The sequence below is a fragment of the Halyomorpha halys genome, unplaced genomic scaffold (genome assembly GCF_000696795.3).
Source record: "Halyomorpha halys isolate HHAL.00 unplaced genomic scaffold, Hhal_1.1 Scaffold250.1, whole genome shotgun sequence".
In the NCBI taxonomy this organism is placed as follows: domain Eukaryota; kingdom Metazoa; phylum Arthropoda; class Insecta; order Hemiptera; family Pentatomidae; genus Halyomorpha; species Halyomorpha halys.
This window is the reverse complement of record NW_027108814.1, coordinates 483,320-506,048: the sequence shown is the minus strand read 5'-3', so window position 1 is coordinate 506,048 and position 22,729 is coordinate 483,320. Positions and strand designations below refer to the sequence as shown.

Sequence of the window (22,729 nt, the reverse complement as noted above, 5' to 3'; positions counted from 1 at the left end):
AATCAAAATAAACAACGAACAAACGAAAAACGACAGGACTTTTTGAATGCCCTGGTATATAAATTTATACCACTATGTGAAAATGTTTGCATTACTTAGTACTAAGGCTATCAATTAAAAACTAAAATTGAATTTTGCTAGTCACGGAATTTCATTTTTATTGCATTTAAGATTTTTGGGCAATACCTGTTTTCTTATGGTCATCATCATTTGGTCTAGTGATATGTATGTATAGCATGAGTGATGCGCATGTCGAATCACTTTGAATCCCATGTACAGCATTACTCTCTACGTTTTTTATGATTGTTTTATTTCGGGAGAAGAGACATTAATGTTAGTTTTACGTTTTACTCGTTTATATTATTCAAATTGATGCCTTATCGGAGGATATACTAAACAAAAGTAGCTTTTGATGCATCCAAATTTCTTTTATTCTTATAATGTGTCCTTTGGTGGCTGTATCTACTTGCACTTTTTTCACTCCTGTCATCTGATTAATTTAATATGTAATACTTTTTAAGTATTACAATTCTGATGCATGGGTTTTTGCACTTTTGAAAAGGTGAAATTGTATCAAAAATGATTTTTTTTTTTTTTTCTTCCATATTAAATTCTTTTCTCATATTCATTTCTTCTTTCACTTTGAGCCTTTTTATTTTATTTAAATCAGAATAAACAATTATGGTGTACATTTTAAAAATAATATGGAAAGATAATGCAATATTGCTTAATATAACCAGACCGTATGACTGCTTCAGTCAGATGTGAATAATTGTTTTGATGTCTTTATGTCAAATTTTGGAAACATTGAATGATTAATTATATCCTGGTTTTTAAGAGGCTTGAGGATATTTTTGCCGCCTTCCAATAATATCCTTAAAATTATTTGTCATACGAAATATGTTTTCAAAACTTTGTTCACTTACAGTATACTTTCCAGCTGAATCCTAAAAATTTTATTCCCCTTCCCCTCATCTTTAAGCATTTATCTGCACTATGATTTTAATTTGTCTTTAGTCTCTATTAATTTAATAGGATTTCTTTATCCTATCTTAGGAGCTATATGTTAGAAAATGGGCGATGGTTGATTGATCTTATTATGTTATATTTAATTAATGGTGGAAGGGTATTGATTAATTGTATAGTTTAGTCCATTAATTGCTTTGATTGTGAAGAGATCTCTCAGAGCCGATGTATGTCTCATGTATAGGGAGGTGATAAGCTGACTCTATCCCTGAGTCCGATTCCTATCAAATCCCCTTCTTCGCCGACTTCTCCAGTTCCCACTAGCCCTCCTGTCGGTCCTGTTTCTTCCAACACTCCCGTTACTGTAACCCATTTTTCTTGGGGCGACGCTGGTCAGATCGAACAGCGAACTCTCACGAATCCGTTCCTTTCTTCCACTAATCCTTTCCTAAATCCTTTCGTCGGTGATGATGACAAACAAAAGAACGAGAAAGAGCTGGAAGAATTGGAGACGATTAAGGAAGAAAAGGAAGTTGTGAAGCAGCAGCCATCGGTGAAGGTAATTAACTATCTTTCTTGTACAGTGTCTATTTGCTTTGCTATGCTTTTTCTGTATATATTGTATAGTGATTCCCGTTGTTTGTTTATGTTTTCGTCCCAATCAAAAATTTTTATTATTGTCTAAAATATCAATCTTTCAGGAATCAACATGAATACGTAAGTAATGAAATAAAATTTAATGTAATTATTGAAGATTTTCTTGTACAGATTATTAAACTACAAGTGTAGACTGGATGCAAATAACAGACATCGGTTTAAACTCAATAAGCTAGTTAATAAGTAAATGCCACAGTCAATAATAGTAACCTAGATTGTGGCATTTTTAGCTGATTTACATATGTTAAGTTGTTATGTAGATAACCTAAGTGGCTAAACACAAGTAAATAGCAAATTTAATTACAAATTGCAGGTTAAAATTTAGCTTTGAAATAAACAAGTAGGTGTGAATTTTGTCAATTTTTTTGTTTATTAGAAGAAAGGGGTGGAAGATACTAAAGTTAAGTTCGTCGAAGGATATTTAAAGAACGACTGCTTGCCGATGTAGTGTCAGCTATGGCTATCATAAAGTTTGGTGTATAAAGAGTCCAATTAAAAATCCAAATACAAAAAAAAATTGTGAGTTTACGTAGGATATATTTAAATGAAGAGAAGATGGTTGGAGGGGTGTAGTCAGTGAAAAACAAAGAAGCAAAAACTTTTTATTAGTGCCAAAGTTTCGGCCAGAATATCAAGCCTTCATCAGGGTTAAGAACATAAAACGAGACAACAACCATAATGAATTAAAGAAATTACAGAATGATAAGAACATAACTAACAACAGAGATATATAAATAATGTTGAATATTTATAGTCCAAGTGTTATAAGAAGATAAAGGCTATATGAGCAAATAATAAAATAAATAATAAAATACATGTGAAAATCTAGTAAGTAAATATATATTCAAGCTGAAAATTATTTAAAATAAAAGTTAGGAAAAAAAAAATGGGAAAGAAAACTTATCCTAAAATATAAGGATAAGGAAAATAAGTTTTTCTAGGTCCTCCAGATACCCTCTCCATCTTAATATGATATCTTAGAAGTCGAAACCCAAGAATCATATTATTATTAAGTAAATAAGTTATTAATACTTACCTGTGCATTTGAAGTATTAGGTAGTAGCTGGTTCAGAATACAAATGAAATTTATTAAATTACTTTAGAATGTACTTCATAAAAAATATAAATAAAATTAAATAATTAATAAATAAACTAGTAACTTGATAAATGTAAAAATTAATAACAATGGAACTACTAATGGAAATAAATGTCAATATTAAAATTCATTAATAAATACAGGAAATGAAAACCAAAGTCAACAACTTCTACTATTGTGTAAATCACTTTTTTTTCTTTTTTTTTCGTTTAGCCCTTGGTTAGTAATTTGTCATATAGAGGAGTGGGAGAGGTAAGAGTTATTCTACAGATAACCAACTTGTTTGAACCATATTGGGAGGGTCACGAAATAAAATTCAACCTGTCCTGGGCTAGAATTGAACAGGCGCTGCTACAGACTTAATGCTGCTAAGATGATGCTACAGCTCCCTTGGCTACAAAGGGTTCCAGCGTAGCACAATTAATAAACTTTTAAAAAAACTTATATACAAAAGCCAAAGTTTTTCAATTAAGTTGTTGAAATGAAACTTCTTTGCCGACATTCTATTACTTAAGAAAAACAAAATTATAGGGAATAAATTGATTTTGTGACTCGGAATAAGACAGAAGTGATGGGGAAAGAGGGGTAAAATGTTTATATGTAATAGGAGAATAAGCTTTGAGGAGTTTAACAATCCTGGCAGTGCCGGTCTGATTGAGTGAGCTCCTGTTATCTCGTCTCTCCGTTTACAGTATAAAAAATTTTCCTGCTAGAATTGACTTAGGAAATGGCTATTCTATTCTAATTATTGTGGTCGGTTTTTCTCACTAATCCAGGTTGAGTATCTGAAGGGGGGGGACCTAGAAGTCCAACCACCTTCATATTTTAGTTTATTTATTTATTTTTTTGGTTTCAAATATTTAAAGAATTTTGCACTATATGTGCTGTGTCTAAGAGAACCGACTGTTGAGCCTCTCTTAGTACATCAATTAGTTTTTAAACCTTGTTTTTGAACTTGGCTCTCTTTACACAGCAAACACAGAATTTGTATACCTTTTTATATCTAAAATTTTGAGTTATTGTATAATTTTATATTGTTTGTTTAATTATTTTCAATTTTTAGGAACAATTGAACTCTACAAACGTCTCCATAACTTCATTGAGCCAGCTATCTCCATGGCTCGTCAACTGTGAGCCTACATCCCCTGTGAAAACCACGCCCACTATCATCAAAACTGTCATAACAACTCAGCTTTAATATTTATTTACGATATTTATTTAGTTTAGTTGTCAACCGTGCGCCATTCCATTATAGAATTTATTATTGTAATTTCGACCATCGATTTTAAAACTCAGATGTATTTAACTTCTGTGATTACAGAGTTTAAGTAAAATGTTTCCAGTGCAATTTATATATTCAGGGTGTACAAGTTGAAACAGTATTTCAATAATTTTATTGTAGATTAATGTATTATCGATAAAATATTTAAGTGCCTTTACATTTTGTTTAGTTTTTTAGAGCATGGAAAGAAATGCAATTATTTTTTAAAATGTATTATTTTTGTTTATGTTGTTTAAATATTGTTGAATATATATATATTTTTATTTCAACATTCCACAAATTATAAGTGCAACAAACCATGATATATGTATGTCAATATATATTTTTTTTTTGCTATGGCCTAATATAGATACTTAAAATTGACAGATAAGTAATTAAAAGACTTGATTTTTTTATTTATCCTTTAATTAGGCAAAAGTTTGATTTATTTATTTACTGTTTTACAATAACTGTTAAGTATTAAATACAGTAAGATCCCCTAATACATAAAATAAGCTGTGATGTAAGACAAAATAATTGAAGATATAATTAATAACCAATTCGGTCTGCATCTAAATAAAAATGATATTAAAATATTTAATATGAAACTTGTTTTTTTAATTAATGTCAAAATTTTCATAATTTACTGATAGATTTTTTAGAAATATTTCACTTACACTAGGACAGTTATAGAATTATAAGATTTTCAAATTATTATAAAGGGTCTTTCTGTATTACTGACATATTCATTGTATTTTTTTTTTTTTTTTTTCATTTTTATAAAACTATCCTTAGAGTATAATATGACTACAGGGTTATTTGATACGATCTTTTTATATTTTGCCTTTAAATAGTTTATGATTGTAGTTATTTGATATGAAATTATATTTATCTCAATTGTGAAACCTTTTGGTTTCTGTTGAATATGAGCCGTTAAATTTTAAAAAAAAAATATTAACAATGTGAGCTACATTTTCATTTCAAAATGTTCAATTTAGAAAAAAACCTCATTTGTTATCACTTTATAAACCAATAATTTAGCTCTAGGTCACAAAATGATTTATGCACATTAGCTATCTAATTGGCTTTCGATTAACATAATATGTATCATAATCCATTCAGAGGGAAAAATTATGACCATAATTTATTGTTTGTTTTGGCTTTCAGTGAACAAATAACATGTTCCCAACCTTTTATTTTTTTAAAAGATATTTGGAATGTAATAAAAATCAGAACATTTAAAAACTTTGATTTGTATTTTCCGATAAGAAATTTTAATTTAATTAAGGGTTGTTTTAAATTCATTCCTGAAAAAATTTCCAACTGTCCTAATAATTTTCAATTCTCGAAAAAATCAGGTGAAGTTTATTATATATTTTTTCTCAGAATAATTAAATATGAAATTTAATTAATCATGAAATTTCCTTATGGTTTCTGTTGAATTAAAAACAAAAAAAAAATACTAACAAAATCAGCTAGGTTTTCAGTTTCAAAATGGTTCTAATTGGTTTTTAGCTAATTGGTTCAGAACATATAAAATAATGTATTGAGATGGAAAAATTATGATAACATTTATTTTTCGTTTTTGATTTTAGTCAAATGTATGCTCATGTTTACAACCTTTTACAAATATTTCATGTATCTTTGTAAAGATATTTGGATTATAATAAAAATCAAAACTTTTAAAAACTTTGATTTACATTTTTCATCTATCATAATAATCCTCAGTTCTCGAATAAATTCAAGTGAAGTTTTTTTTTCTTTTTTTTCTCTCTGAATAAATAAAACACAAAATTATTTAAAACCAAATTGGTTTAATAGTTACAAAAAAAAAAAGAAGGATAAAATGCTCTCCATTGAAACTTGCTTGCCTATAATGAACATAAAGACTTAGTGAAATGCCGTCTTTAGGGTACCATTTAAGACTGTATTATAATTAAGAAATAATTTACAATATTTTTATAATAATTGAAATTGTTAACTTAAAAATCCTCTGATGATCCATATTGCAGTTTTATTTCTCAATAAATTGAAATTAATTAATAAATCATCTTTATTTATTATATGAGATTATATTATACAAATATTTTCTTTTTTAAGTTAGCAATTATTAGCTTTATTTAGTAATTGTAGCAAAGTATTGACATTAAAAAGAATTAAGTCTGTAATCAGTAGAAACAGTTAAAGAAATAAAGTCAAATTGTAGAACTTTTTTATTTATGAAAAATTATTTGTTCTTTGAATACTATTCTGTTTTCTGTCTGCGCCATCTTTCTATCAATTCGTGCCATAAGCAATTCTTCGGCATATTATTGTAAATGAGATAAAATCTTATGTGGCATTTTGTTTACATCTTTTGCTATGCAATATTTTTTTTTCATTTTTCTATTGTTAATATCCGTCCCAATTAGTGCATTGTTCTTATTTATAATTATATGTTATTGTTAGATTTTGTTTTAATTATAACTAAAAAATAAATATCTAGATTTATTTAATTTATATTTGAGGTATTTAAAATTTATTTTATCTTATATTTCAGTTTTTGAAAAAGTTGTAGATTTCAAAATATATTGATATATTTTATCAAATAACCATTATTTTTTTTTAATCCTAAACTCAAACCTCCATCACTTAACCAAAATTTAAAATATATCACTTTACTTGATAGGTCAAGCCCAAGGAAAAAAATAAGTTATTTAACCCCAATATTTGTTTAATTTAATGGAAACTATTCATAGTTAATAGACAAAAATGATGACTTTGGCAACTGCAGTTGGTGAGAATAAAAAATGGAAGCTTTTTTAAAACGTTACGAAAAATTCATTTTCCGTTTGGATCTCTATATTCTTAAAACTACCAATAACAACAAACTTAATAATAAAACATTTAAACAAGTATAAATTTACTAAAATAGCCCTAATATAACTTTTTATGTTCTATAGTTCCCAAGATGCAGTTTTTCAAAAAGCAACATTTTTTTAAAATAACAAAAAAATCTATGTTTTGTGAATTTATTTTGCCAAATATAAAAACTACTACTCCCTATTTACAGATGTCTATTAGGTCTAAATTGAGGTGTAGTTGTCAAAGTAAGACCAGCAGTTTTCATGATATATTTAAAAATAATAATAAATATATCATGAAATAATAATAAAAAATAAATTTGCAAAATGTTTATTTCTTGGTGTTTGAAAAAAAAAAATTTGAATGGAATATGGTCCGGGTGCGGTCAAAAATTTTGACCACAGCCGGACCATATTCCATTCATCTATACACACGGTCAATCAATAATCTTCCAAAAAAAAATTTGATTTATGAAAACATATTTTAAGAACCATTAGATATACGGATGCCTATTAGCGCACAAATCGAAACTATTTTAATGTACTATTATGCAGTTGATAACGTTTATCTTTGTAGGAACTGCAATTCTCATGATATTCACCAAAGTTAAATGTTACATTTTGAAAAGCTGTATCTCGAGAACAATTGAACACTAAGAGCTCATATTTTAGAAAAATTATTCAACTTTAAATAATTTCCTTTAACATTTTTTAGTGTTGTAGGTAGTTTTAAGGATGTTGAGCTATATTTGAAAAATAAGCACAAAAATTTAAGATTTTTCTCAAATAAAATAAGCTTCAGAAGGCTCCTTAAATACTTTAGTATTTATATTTTAATAACATTTACTGTATCCCTTTTGCAGTCTATTTAACAATTAAAAACATTTTTCCTCACAGAAAATAACACATAATTTTTTTTCTTTTCTTGAAAGAACTCAAAAATGAATTTTTTGTAACTTCTGGAACAGCCACCATTTTTTATTCTCAATTTCTAATGTTGGCAGAATCATCAATTTTGATTCTTAACTGTAATTAGTTCCAAGCTCAAAATCAATTCAGAATTACGTGGATGTTTCGATATGTATGAAACCGTATATAAAAAATCTTGCTACCTGAATAAAATTTGTAATGTATTTTCTAGTATGTTCTTTTTTTTTTCTCATGGATTTTGACTCTAAAGCATTATGCGTTTCTGTGTTTCCTATAGCATTTTGAAATATTTCTTATGGAACAATGGATTGTGGATTGATGAAGGAAACATTGACTTCTATATGTTGCAAACTTAGACTGGATTATTTCAATAATTTTATATGGAGGTATGCTAGAACAAGAAAAAGAAGTTTGTGAATATTTTCTGTAGTCTATTCAAAGAAGAATAAAAATGTTTACTGTATTGTTTATAGTATACAAGAAAATACATTTAATTATATATTAGTTTTGTTGGCAACTTGGAATGTGTGAGGATTGATATGGAAGGAATAGGAACTGGTGGAGAAGAAAAAGTAGGCAAAGGTTGATTTCCTAGTAATAACTGAAGCTATAAAAAGAGGGAAATGAGGAGAAGGAATTTACCAAATGATAACGCCATCACCTGAGAGATAGAAGAGGTTTCTCTTTAATTTTATTCAGAGGGAAACAGATAATGCACTAGGAGAATCATTTGTGGAAACCTTAAACAGCCGAGGTGCAAATGATTCTCACTTGTTCAATTCTCGAGCTGTGTGCAAGCAATGAATTGACTGTTGCTAACAGAAAATTCTCTCATTAAAACGTACAGAAATTTACTAGAGAAGAACGGAATAAGAATGAAAAGTCTATAATAGACTATTTTCTGGTTTAGAAACATTCGTCCAAAGATCTGATTGACCTGCAAATTAAAAAAATTGTTGAAATAGGAAGCGACTATTACCAATTGAAGATGGATTTAGTGTGGATGGGAGATAGAAGAGTTAAGAAGAATGTGAGAAAGATAATAAAATAAGTGATAAAGGCGCATATATTAATAGAAGAGGATGAAATGAAACTACCAAGAAGAAATTGAAAGAATGGTCAGAGATTTAGGCTACCCTTGGGATTCTACTTCAAGGAAATTATTACAGATGCAGTAACATTGGTTTGTGGAAGAAAAATAGTTGGAGCCAAATATAAGAACAGCATGATTGTCCAATGAGGTAAGCTAAAGTAATTTGAGAAAAGAAGAGAGAATAACTCGAGTAGAAAACTAGAAGCGTTATAAGAGGAAAAGGACATCGGATATAAATAAAGTAATAGAAGACTGGAGGATTATCTTGACAGATTTTCGAAGAAAATAAAATCCAAATTCCACCGAAATCAAAAGTTATTTTACCTTGTGCTTAAGGGTATGCAGTATACCAGTATAGCACAATATGAAAATGCTATCGATTTTAAGACCGCGTATCGATTAATTTTAACTTTCTTGATTTCTAACATGTTTAGTGTCCCTTTGTATGTTTTGAGAAATACAGGATATGAAAATGCTATCGATTTTATAATCGCGTATCGATTTATTTTAACTTTTCTGATTTCTTATCTCAATAAAATAAATCTATATGCGATACTTAAATCGATATTATTTTCATATTCTACATATCTCAAAACATATAAAGGGACCCTAACATGTTCGAGATCAAGAAAGTTAAAATAAATCGATACGCAATCATAAAATCAATAGCATTTTCATTTCTGGCATATATTGAAACTTACAAAGAGATCCTAACATGTTAGAAATGAGAAAAGTTCATATAAACCGATACACTATCATAAAATCGATAGTATTCTCATATTCTACATGTCTTAAAACATATAAAGGGACCCTAACATGTTCGAGATCAAGAAAGTTCATATAAATCGATACACGATCTTAAAATCAATAGCATTTTCATATTCTGCATTTCTCAAAACATATAAAGGGACCGTAAACATGTTAGAAAGCAGAAAAGTAAAAATAAATCGTTACACACTGTTAAAATCAATAGCATTTTCATATTCTGCATATCCCTATACATAAAGAGACTCTAACATGTTTGAAATCAAGAAAGTTAAAATAAATCGATAGCATTTTCATATTCTGCATATCTCATAACATATAAAGGGACCCTAACATGTTAGAAATCAAGAAAGTAAACTAAATCGATACGTGATGTTAAAATCGATCGAATTTTCATATTCTGCATATCCGAAAACCTAAGAACTGGCTCCTAAATGTTAGAATTAAAAAAAAAATCGATATGGGATGTTAAAATCTATAGCATTTTCGTTTTGTATTCGTCTAAATATGTGAAATCACCTTCATTAGAAATTGAAGGTGGTAAAAAAATAAGTGAATTAAAAAATCAAATTGTTATTCGAATAATATGTATTCGACTCATTTTTTTAGTTGATTGAAATAGTATTTTAAATATTTGGATAAAAAAAGTATTCAAATTGTTTAGTCATATCTTTATTGGAATAAAACTTTATTCGTCTTTCGTCAATCGAATAAAAACTTCGAATAAAAAAGTTTCGTCTCTTGTCAATTGAATAATTATTGCCCAAGTCTGCAATATAGTACTAATATTAATACACATCGCATAACTGTGAACAAAATAGAAATAACTATCATTAGAGATGTTTTGTTCACAGTTATGCGATGTGTACTAATATTAATACACATTGAGAGTTGTTAATCAAAAACTATTTATGTTGCTAAATGATAATTATAAAGTGTACAATAATTTATATCAAACTATCAATTGTTTTTAGTACTTATATATTGAGTACAGCAACAGCGAAGCATTTCTGGGTCAGCTAGAAATAAAATTAAAAATAAATATAATTAAATTAAATAACTAAGACTATTTACTAATTAATCTTTGTACCTGGCATGAACAATAATTATAGATTTCGTATCTTGTTTTCAGCCCTGATTAAGCACTGGAAAGTAGAGCGAAATGTTGACTATTAATAAGTAGTTTTGGAGAAGTTTGTGGGGGGGGGGGGGCGGTCAGCAAAGAACAACATAAATAAACAAAACCATATTTATTTAATTTATGCCGACGTTTCGACCTGAGTTTAAGGTCTTCGTCAGGGCTATAAAACAAAAGAGATAACAACATTTAGAGAAACATAAAATTGAAAAGGAATAGTGTACAAACAAATTTGGAATTATACAAAATATTGAATTGAATCATAAATGATAAAAAATTGATAACTGATAATTGATTAGTAAAATAAAATAAATAGATTGATAATCGTGGAATTAGATGGTAATAGATCGAAAACAGTGAAAGATGATATATAATATCAGGTAGGGAAGATTATTGATTGACCGTGTGTATAGATGACTGGAATATAGCCCGGGTGCGGTAAAAACAAACTCAAATAGTAAATAATTATACTATTTTTATTGAGCCAACGTTTCGCCCCACGTTGCAGGGCTTCGTCAGGGCTAAAAAAGATACAAACACTTGACATAATTACAAAAAGGAAGAAAGAAAAAACATAAGTGGAAAATAACAGGGGTATAAAATGAAAAGTAAGATATAATAAGAAAAATTAAAGGTTGTAAATAGTAAATTAAAAGTTTAATAGTAAGAGATAGATAAGAGAAGAAATATTAAAGAAAGTACAAATAAAGAGATGAAAAATGAAAAAAAAAAAAATTCAAATCAAATGAGACAAAATGCATACCTGTTTTGACGGCAGTCAAAGGCAGAGTCATGTAGTGTCTAAAATACTGAAGAAATAAATTCAATTTACAAATTGAACAATATGACATACAATGAAAAATAGTAAATGGCTTATATCTGAATTCAATTTTTTATCATTTATGATTCAATTCAATATTTTGTATAATTTTAAATTTGTTTGTATACTATTCCTTTTCAATTTTATGTTTCTCTAAATGTTGTTGTTATCTCTTTTGTTCTATAGCCCTGATGAAGACCTGAAACTCAGGTCGAAACGTCGGCATAATTTAAATAAAAATGGTTTTGTTTATCTATGTTGATCTTTGCTGACCGCACCCCCCGACAAACTTCTCCAATCATTAATCTACGGTCAATTATCTACACCTCATTAATAAGTAGTTTTGTACTATTTGAGTTTTTTCTTTCACCGCACCTTATACATTTCTATTCCGAATCGAGCGAGGACCAATTTCAATTCAAAGTAGGTTGATAAATAAAAGTTCGCAACAGATTTAGGCTGGTAAAATTGATGTGCAAATTATGGAGTAACTTCATGACAATATCTTCGACTTAATCATGATTGGTCCGGTTCTATTGCTCAATTAGTGGGATAAGCCCTGAGATCCCGGAATACTCAAGAATGCTAGCGAACCTCACCTCCGACCCCGGAGGTTAGATATAATTAAGATGAGCTTGAGAGATGAAGACGCAGTTGCGGGCGCAGATGGTACGCAGCTAGCGCAGTGGGCGTAGGAACGCAAGACTGATGGTGTCGTTGGAGTTATTTATAACTGGAGAAAAGCGTGCGCCATCCGAGGCATAAAGTGTCCACGCGGGGGTGGCTTGGTCTACACATTATTTATAGTTTTATGACCATTGCATTTTCTCTTTCAGCGTCGGCTTCGACAGTGCAATAGGCTCTAACCAGGATCAGGGACAATTTTATATCCAGTCCCGTTTATGTTCTGATACCTCTCTACTCGCCAACTACTGACTAATAAAAATAGAAAAGAAAAATACAAATACTTAACCATTGCTTATGTTATTGTTGTTTTTACTTCCTCTATACTATCAAAAGAGTCATTCCTCACCGATAAAATAATAATTCTATAGATCAGGGGTGGCCAACATATTTGATCTACTTTTTATGTTAAAAGTGTGTCGTGACCGACTTGTCATGAGTGCAGTCTAAGGGATCAGAAGGTGTATGAAATAGTACAAGAGCCGGGAAGAAAAAAAGGCAGTTATTTCACCCCAATTTTTGATTATCTTAATGAAAACTATGTATAATTACTAGTCAAAATTGATGAGTATGCCAGGTATAGGTAGGGGGAATAAAAAATGGCGGCTGTATCAAAACCGTAAAAAACATTAATTTTTCATTTAGAGCTCTATATCTTAAAAACTAACAACACTAGAAAATCTAAGAGAACATTATTTAAAGAAGAGTAAATTTGCTGAAATATTAACCCTAAAAGAGCTATTTACGTCTAATAGTTCTCGAGATATAGCTTTTAAAAAGCAAAATTTCTTAAAAATCTACTGAATATTAGTCGTTAGTTAATTTATTTTGCTCATTGAACTAGCTTTAATTTGAGTGCTAATAGACATCTGTACGTCAAATCGTTTTTGAGATATAGGTTTTCAAAATAAATTATTGTTCGGACAATAAGTTTGATTTATGAAAAACTTCATATCAGAAACGATTTGACGTACAGATGTCTGCCAGCGCTCAAATTAAGCCTAGTTAAATTTACTATAAAATAGTTAATAATGTTTATCTTTATAGGACTAGTAGTTTTTATGATATTTGACAAAATAAACTCACAAAATGTTAATTTCCAGTTGTTCGTATAAAATGTTGGATTTTTGAAAAAATATATCTCTATATCTATAAGACGCACATATGTCTGCCAACACTCAAAATAAAGGAAATTTAACTTACTATAAAGTAGTTTATGACACTTATCTTCGTAGGGGTAGTAGTTTTTATGATATTCACATATGAATATAAATTTGGCAAATGAAAATTTGTCTGATCAACTATAAATCAATTCATATTAGCAAATTTCATGTAAACTATTACTCCTACGAAGATAAACATCATTAACTACTTTATAGCTCATTAAACTAGCTTTAATTTGAGTGCTAATAGACATCTGTACGTAAAATGGTTTTTGAGATATAGATTTTTCTAAATAAATTCACTAACTACTGATTTTTCAGTACGTTCCATACATTTTTATGAAATGTTGCTTTTTAAAAAGCTATATCTCGAGAACTATTTAACGTAAATAACTCTTTTAGGGCTCATATTTTATCAAATTTGCTCATCTTTAAATGACGTTCTCTTATATTTTCTTGTGTTGTACCTACTTTTTAAAATATAGAGCTCCGAATGAAAAATCAAATTTTTTTTATCACTTTCAAACAGGCGCCATTTTTTATTCCCCCTACCTATACTTGGCAGACTCATCAATTTTGACTAGTAATTATATATAGTTTTCATTAAAGCAATAAAAAATTGGGGTGAGATAACTGCCTTTCTCCTCTTGGGTTCTTGTACTAAAATACATACTATATTCATACACCGTATAAGGCGCATTCCAGCGAGGTTTGGGTAGGTAAGGAAAGTATTTGTTCAATACTATTTTTTATTTTTTAAGTCACTTATTAAGGTTTCGAGATGTGGACTCATGAAGAAAATAAATTTCCAGACCCTGATAGCAGTATTCCGTACATGCGATACCTAAAAAATTCGTTTTTTTGATACTTGTTAAACATAGATTTTTACTTACTTAATATGCAATTTAATTTTTTTATCTACTTCAGTTTATTAGTTGTTGTACTCTTTGCTCGTTAATATGAAAAAGTTGTTATAAATATGCACAGTATGGCTGATAATTTAATTTCAATAATTCACTTTTACTTTTTTTTTTTGTATCAGGAAAATTTATCATGAAAGAATAATATGACTTATTTTTTTTTTCTAATCTATCAATAGCTCGCTGAGTAGACATCATACTGAAATACAGATATACGGCTTATCTACATACTTAAAAAACAATAACAATAATTATTTGAAGGGTCAAAAAACTCACGTACAGGAGAATTTAAAAACATAGATAATTATTAACAATACTTATTAATTCAAACTAGCTACAGATAAAGACAAATTTATAATTTTTTGTTGCCTTAACATTAATGGTAAGACTGAGTTTGCATCTCTCTACGATAATCAGACCAGTTTCGATATACGGAATTGAGCTCTGGGGCTCTACTAAACCATCAAATTCCTAACGTATCCAGTCCTTACAATCCAAAATCCTAGATGCTCCTTATTACGTCACAAATAAACTCATCCACAAAGACCTTAAAATCTGTTTCGTAGCAGATTTGGCCCGTAATAGATATGTGTCCTTTCATTCCACACTCCTTGCCTATTCTAACCCATTAGTCCTTAATCTCTCATCCTTAACAATCCTCGATAGAAAGAAGATGGCCACGGGACCTTCTAATTTAAATTAATGTTAGAAGTACCACCCTTGGGTGGTTCCTTCCCAAGATTTTCAAGCATTTGAAACAGTCCTCATATTTACTTTACTGTATTTGTTTTTGTACAGTTGTATATTTAAATTATAACAATAACTATATATAAACAAAATAGTGAGTGTCTGCGACTCCGATAGGTCAGAGGAAATATTTCTTGTACAAGTAGTGGTATCAATTAAAAGTAAAATGATTAATTAAAATTTTAATTAGCGATCATGATGCAATAAATATTACAACTTTTAAACTAAAATATTTAGTTTAATCTTAGTTTCAATCTGACAGCCCTGCAAAGTAGGACGAAACGTTGGTTAACAATAGATAGTTTTCTTTTACTATTTTGACATTTATTACCTTTATTGACCGCCACCCGAACTATCTTCCAACAATAAAATATTTAGAGATAATTTAAGTGAATTAGGAAAATTATTAAGAAGACTCATCACGAATAATTCATATCGACAAATATGAAATCTAATTGAAATATCAACAATCAAGTATTTTCTGACATTCTCTTTATATGAATGTATATAATATATGTTTCATAATCTGATTCAATTTATATTGTATAATTATAATTTTAATTTGTTTTTTGTTTATGTAAGAAATACAATTTCTTAATAAATAAACTATATTTTCTCTTATATTACAAATATTCCTGGAACACATTAGCAATAAAGCTAAACTTTTAAATTAAATTTTTTTGAAAGATTAAAATTTCAATCTCATATTTAATTATGCGTGTTATTTAAAAAATAATAAAAACTCGTAGTCAGATGCTGTTTAGTTTTCGAAAAATTAATGAAAGGTTAATTGTATAGTAAAACTATAAAATTTCCAAAATTTAAATAAATAAAAATAGTAATGTACATTCATATTGTTGAATTTTTTTATACCCTTTTTCTTAATATTTTCTTTAATCCAGCCATTAGTTCGGATAACTAAGATTACACTGTATATGTTTTCATATCGGATTATAATGTTTTGTCTTCTGATGAAAAGTTGATCAGTATTTTTTTTGTTTTGGTAAAGATATGACCTCGTTGAAGAACCACTTCTGTCCGAGAGACAATGGAGTCCTAAATCCTGCGCTCCATTGAGATAAAGAGGACAGAAAATGTACAAGGACATAAAGATACAAACTGGAAGGCTTACACATGTAGCTACCAGAGAAGAGAGAGGTTGCTCTTCTAAAGTGGTCCATTCCTCCTTCGTGCTATCTCGCTCGACTGCAGGCAGCTAATGCTTTCATCCGTTCAAGAATGTTACATTCCATTATTGCAAGATCTGGGAGGCATTAGTAAAAATATCTCTCCGAGATAGCTCTGTCTCTCATAGTTTTTTAATTATCTTTTTTTTTGTTCTATTTGCGTTTTTTGAACACTTGCACGGCGACGTTTGACTTCTCTTCTTCTTTTTTGTCGGGCTTTTCTTTTCTTATGTCGAGAAAGAGATTTCTTTTTCGGGCCGCATGCTCGGAAAGTTGATCGCGCTTGTACGAAGTGCATCTCTTTGATAGGGAACAATACCGAACAAAACAAAAGAAAGTGTGTGATACTGAAATATTTTACGGAAAAGACGTTTTAAACTTAGTTATTCTAGTTTGTTTTATGATATTAATAAAGTGTTTATTTTATTGTTAGTACAAACTTCAAATGATTCACTTTTTCTCTCAACTATTTATTTTAAAAACCTCCAACGTTTCGGCACTTTGGCCATCCTCAAGAAGAGAACCTTAATCATTGATGTCATAATTCTTTAAATTGCCTCTTTTGCAGGCTAATTGCCCATTTCATATAAACTTTATAATTTCAAAACAAAAACTATTAACAACAAAACCTACCTTAAACCGTTGAAGGTGGGTTTTGTTGTTAATGCAATTGAGGAAAGAAAATTTTTTGTGGAATAGTTTTCGTATTGAAATTATAAAGTTTATATGACATGGGCAATTAGCCTGCAAAAGAGATAATTTAAGGAATAATGTCATCAATGATTAAGGTTGTATCTTTGAAAATCGAAACGTTGGAGGTTTTTAAAATAAATAGTTGAGAGAAAAAGTGGATCATTTGAAGTTTGTGTTAATATTAAAATAAACCATTCTCAAGCAATAAATATAATAAATTACTAATTTAAGAAGTAATTATTAATAATTACAAAGATAAACATGTAAAAAAAACATCAATAGAAAAAAAGGAGCTGTAGGAGGCTGGCAACACTGACAGTCTGGCGAAGCTGTGTGAAACCTCCTTACATTTCAAATCGTATTTATGTGTTTTGTGTTATATTGTTCGTGATGGAATATATTGTGTTTTTGAAGAGTTATAGAAGTTAGTAACTTTTGTTAATTACTAATAAATCTACCCTGGCGAACACGATGTAAGTTAATTATTTTAAATAATTTCATTATCAAAAGATAACCCTATTAGTAAAAGTGCCGTGGTGAGAAAAAAATATTTCGACCTAATATTTGATTACTTTAATGGAAACTATGTACAATTACTAGTCTAAGGTGATACTGTTGGCAGACACTTGGGTATAGGTAGGGAGAATAAAAAATAATGACTTTCAAAACGTTAAAAAAAAATAAATTTTTCATTAGAGCTCTATATCTTTAATACTACTAACACCACTACAAAACTTAACCGAACATCATTCAAAGTCGAGTAAATTTGCTAAAATATGATCCCTAGTAGATCTATTTAAAGTCAACAGTTCACAAGATATAGCTTTTTAAAAAGCAACAGTTCATAAAAAATGAGAAGTTATTGAATTTCTTTTGAGAAATCTAAATAAAAAAAAAACCATTTGACCTACAGATGTCTCACAGCACTCAAATTAAAGGTAATTTAATGTACAATAAAGCTGTTTAACGTTTATCTCACGAGGAGTAGTAGTTTTTGTATTTTACAAAGTGTTAATTTCTAGTTCTTCGGAGAAAATTTTTGATTTTTGAAAAGTGATCTATCTCCGGAACCATAAGACATGTATGTATCTGCCAACACTCAAAATAAAGGTAATTTAACTATAAAGCAGTTTATGACATATATTCGTAGGTGTAGTAGTTTTTATGATATTCCCATACAAATATAAATTTAGCTCATGAAATTTTGTTCGAACAACTGTAAATAAATTAATTTTAACAAACTTAAAAACCACTATTCCTACGAAGATAAACGTGATAAGCTACTTTATAGGGCATTAAATTAGCTTTAATTTGAGTGCTAATAGACATCTGTACATCAAATGGGTTTTGAGATATAGATTTCTCAAAATAAATCTACTAACTTCTGATATTTAATTGAATTTTTTTATAAAAAGAGAACTATTTAACTTAAATAAATCTGTATGGGCTTATATTTTAGCTAATTTAATTTTCCTTAAATAATGTTCTCTTATATCTTCTTGTGTTGTTATTAGTTTTTAAGATATAGAGCTCCGAATGAAAAATTAATGTTTTTTTAAGGTTTTGAAACAGCCGCCATTTTTTATTCCTCCTACCTTATACTTGGCAGACTCATCAACTTTGACTAGTAATTATACATAGTTTTCTGGCGTCAATTCTGTGAGTATTACATTTAACTATTTAATTGCCAAGTAAACCTAAACGTGGTAAAAAATATATGTTATATCGTTTCATAGAATGAATTTAATAAATGCTCGTTAGAAAAAAAAATTGCTTATAATTAAAAAAAAGTGAAGAAAAAATTTTTTAAAAAATAGTGAATTTTCTAAAAAAAAAATATATATATGACCAATTATTATGATCTTCAATATTAGCAAGGTTTTATTCTTATTTAATTAGTTTTATAGGGATCAATTGACGAATTAAAAAAAAAAATAAAAAAATGAACAGTTGTCATCGTTAGAAATAATAAATAATTGATAAATACAAAATATTTGAGAATTTTATTTATACATTAATAGTTACAACTAACTAGTTATAACTAAAGGAGAAAAATCCAAGACAGTCCGGATCTTCCCAATTGCATTATCTTGGATAATATTGATCTTCGTTATTTTTTTATAAACTGTCTTTGTAGGAACAAATTTTAGATTCGTTATTCCCGACTTGAAAGAAAATTTTATTTTTATCTTTACCACTGAAAAATAAAAATTGTTAGTTTCAACAAGTGCTCACCAATATACACAAAAGTTGTGTATATTATGTATTGCAAAGGTGGCCACATAATATCATGGTGGCCATGTATTGCATGTCGGTCGCGAGCCCAATTTTGGTCGATCATAGTAAATAGTAAATATGTCCTTATCTGGAGCTACTTTGAATTAATAAATATTGTTAATAACTATCCATGTTAATTTAATTCCCCTGGACGTGAGTTTTTTGGCCCTTAAAATAATTATTGTTGTTTTTACGTAGGTTCGTAAGATCGTTGATAAGCCGTCTATCTATATTTCAGTACAAGGTGTACTCAGCAAGCTATTGATAGATTACCAAAAAGTAAGTCATATTATTCTTTCATGATAAATGTTCCTGCCATAAAAAAAAATATTGAAATGAAATTATCAGCCTTACTGTGCATTTTTATAACAACTGTTTCATATTTACGAACAAATAGTACAACAACTTATACAGTTGATAAAAAAATTAAATTGCACTTTAAGTTACTAAACATCTATCTTTGACAAATTTCAGTAAATCGAATTTTTTAGGTATCGCATGTGCGGAATATTGCTATTGAAAGTTGGATCTGAAAATTTATTTTTTTCATGAGCCTATATCTCGAAAACTTAATAAGTGGTTTAAAAATTAAAAATATTTTTGAACGTATATATTACTTATCTATCCATACTTCACTGAAACACAGTAAGGGTATTCATGATGTGTTAAATATAAAATGTTTTACCATCTTAAATGTAATAAGTATAGGATTGTGAGCAGCCCTATTTAAAGTCATGAAAAATCTTAAATGTATGAGAGCTGCTTGCGGATTTTCTGAGAAACTTGTTTTATAACCTTTCCTTCCAAAACTTCATGTTATTATTTACTTCTAAGTTTTTATTAAAGTAATTGATTACAGCATGCCTAAATTGAGTGAAAATTGGAAGTTTGGCTACTGAGAGCCTTGTAGATCTTCTATCTTGTGACGAAGAGAATCAAGAGCTAATTGACAATTGTCATTACATTATTATTATTATTATTATTATTGTCATCCATTGCTTTATTAGTTATAAAAGCATCCAAAACAATACTAACACAAACTACGAGCAATTAATATATAGAGTACATTGCTTGTTACTACGACAACAGACAAAACGATGAAGAGCTCAACTGGTCTGATTCGTGACGTCATTCTCCATTTAACAGACCTAGTAACAGACCTCTCAACCATGTTATATGTTTTATCGTTTTAATATGGTAAAGGAAGGAAATAATTCTCCGTTTAACATGAGTGCTTAACATGAGTTCGTTCATGTTAAACGAAAGATCATGAATACCCCTAATTTATAAACATAGTATGCATTTCATATCCTCTTATCCCTTAGACTACGCCTATGACAAGTCGAAAGTATTTCGAAAACTTAATAAGTGGTTTAAAAATTAAAAATATTTTTGAACGTATATATTACTTATCTACCCATACTTCGCTGGAATGTACCTGATACTGAAACACAGTAAGGGTGTTCATGATGTATTGTTAAATATATAATGTTTTACCATCTTAAATAAGTATAGGATTGTGATCAGCCCTATTTAAAGTCAAACAATGAAGAACTCAGCTGGTCTGTTTCGTGTCGTCATTCTTCATTTAACAGACCTAGTAATAGACTCTCAACCATGTTATATGTTTTATCGTTTTAACATCCTAAAAGGAGGAAATATTTCTCCATTTAACATGATTTTTACCATTTAACACGCTTTAACATGTTCAACTAAAGATCGTGAATACCCCTAATGTATAACCATAGTATGCATTTCATACCCTCTTATCCCTTAGACTACGCCTATGACAAGTCGAAAGTATCTCGAAAACTTAATATTTTTGAACGTATATATTACTTATCTATCCATACTTCGCTATGGTAATGTATAAACATAGTATGCATTTCATACCGTCTTATCCCTTAGACTACGCCTATGGCAAGTCGGTCGCAACACACTTTTAACATAATAAATAGATCTTATAGACTGAAAAGGTGGCCACTCCCAGTGTATTGTAACTTGAGATGTATGAATGGTGGTAAGTGAAAGTTATGTGAGACGTAACAATTTTTTAAAAAACATTTTGTATTATTATGATTAAAAACACTTGTCCTTTCCTTTACAAGGATTTTCTCAGGGCAATAAACGGCCTTATCTCAACGCCAAGGACGTTAATATTAAAATTAAATGAAAAATAAAAAAATTAAAAAGAAAAAATGATGGAAATGTCCATATGGGAATGTAGATGTATGATTACAGGGGACCTGAATGTGCATGCTCATAACCGGAGAGCGTCGGTGGTGTCGAATTACCTTCTCGGGTTTTATTCTCAGTTTTATTGGAGGGGTTGATTAATGGCCGAATAAAAAGACGTAAAAAAATCTCCGGTTTGACAAAGTCCGGTTGAGCTTACCCTACAACTCGATCCATGATAGCTGTCCCGCCCGGTTATGACAAATCTAGGCGATTATTCACAAGTATATCCTACCGCTCGTGAAGGGACCATTTGCATCGCCTGGTGTCTTACTCGGACCACACATCTCTCACAAGATTCGGCCGAGGGTCAAACTGGATAATCCTCCTGGAGAATCGGCGAAAAGAAGCCATTTGTACAAATACATATTATTATATACAAAGAAGGAGAGGGGGAGATGGTGGTCGGAGATATAGGGGATATACGTCAGAGGATATTAATTGTCGTAACAAATAGTTACAGGGGACTTGTTTGTCAGGGTGGGGCGGCAAGAGATTTGTCTCCGGGCGATTTACATAAGAGGGGCCCCCATTGTCTAACCTCGGGCAATAACTCCATGTCCCCCACCGCGAATCCTTATCTACCCTTTCTAACGTGTTCATCAGCTCTTAACTTCTTTGTCTTCGCATCTTCACTTATCCTATTCCCTTTTAAAGAAGTATGCTCGAAGCAGTGCTTTGAATGTTATTTTATTATCTATAATAATATAGCAAATCTAGAAAATTTTTGAATTATTTAAAAGTTTAATATATTAAAAACCAATAGTGTTCTACAAAAAATAATATGTACAGGGTGTTTCAGGGTTAAGTTTTCATACAAAAAATTTGAATTAAAGAACTAAAAAAAAAACAATTCCCTATGAAGGTATGTTCGTTGAGAAGATATTCACATTTAAAGATTTCCATTGTTTAAGGTTATAGTAAGCAAATTAATGTATGTTCTGACAACTTTATTAATGAAATTTAAAGATTCACTAACCCAAGAATACTTACTGTCAGGAACATATAGACCAGCATGTAGGCAGTATAAAGTACCACTAACTGCTGAACACAAACTGACAGGCACCGTCATTATACATAACTGAGGGGGGAAAGAGGTATTTACAAAATTATACAAAAAAAAAAAAGATTAAATAAAATTTAAAAAAGAAACTCATAGATAGAAAAACAAAGGAGAAATAAAGTATAAAATAATGGGATACAATATGTGTAAGTGATTAAGAAAGACAATATACCAAATGAGTGGGGATACAG

The 22,729-nt window shown here is 29.3% G+C and overlaps 1 protein-coding gene across 3 annotated transcripts in view; it reads left to right on the top strand.

Annotated features, from left to right (window-relative positions):
* The window catches only part of LOC106680196 (band 4.1-like protein 5), a 34,317-nt gene extending 27,802 nt beyond the window's left edge, over window positions 1-6,515 (top strand). For 2 of the 3 annotated variants that reach the window (XM_014419727.3, XM_014419726.2), the window contains 2 exons: window positions 1,211-1,525; window positions 3,783-6,515. In XM_014419727.3, the coding sequence (XP_014275213.1) occupies window positions 1,211-1,525; window positions 3,783-3,917 (450 nt within the window). In that variant the 3' untranslated portion in view covers window positions 3,918-6,515. The remainder of the gene's footprint in view (window positions 1-1,210; window positions 1,526-3,782) is intronic. The other variant, XM_014419728.2, reaches the window with a different exon arrangement.
* Window positions 6,516-22,729: the final 16,214 nt, after the last annotated feature.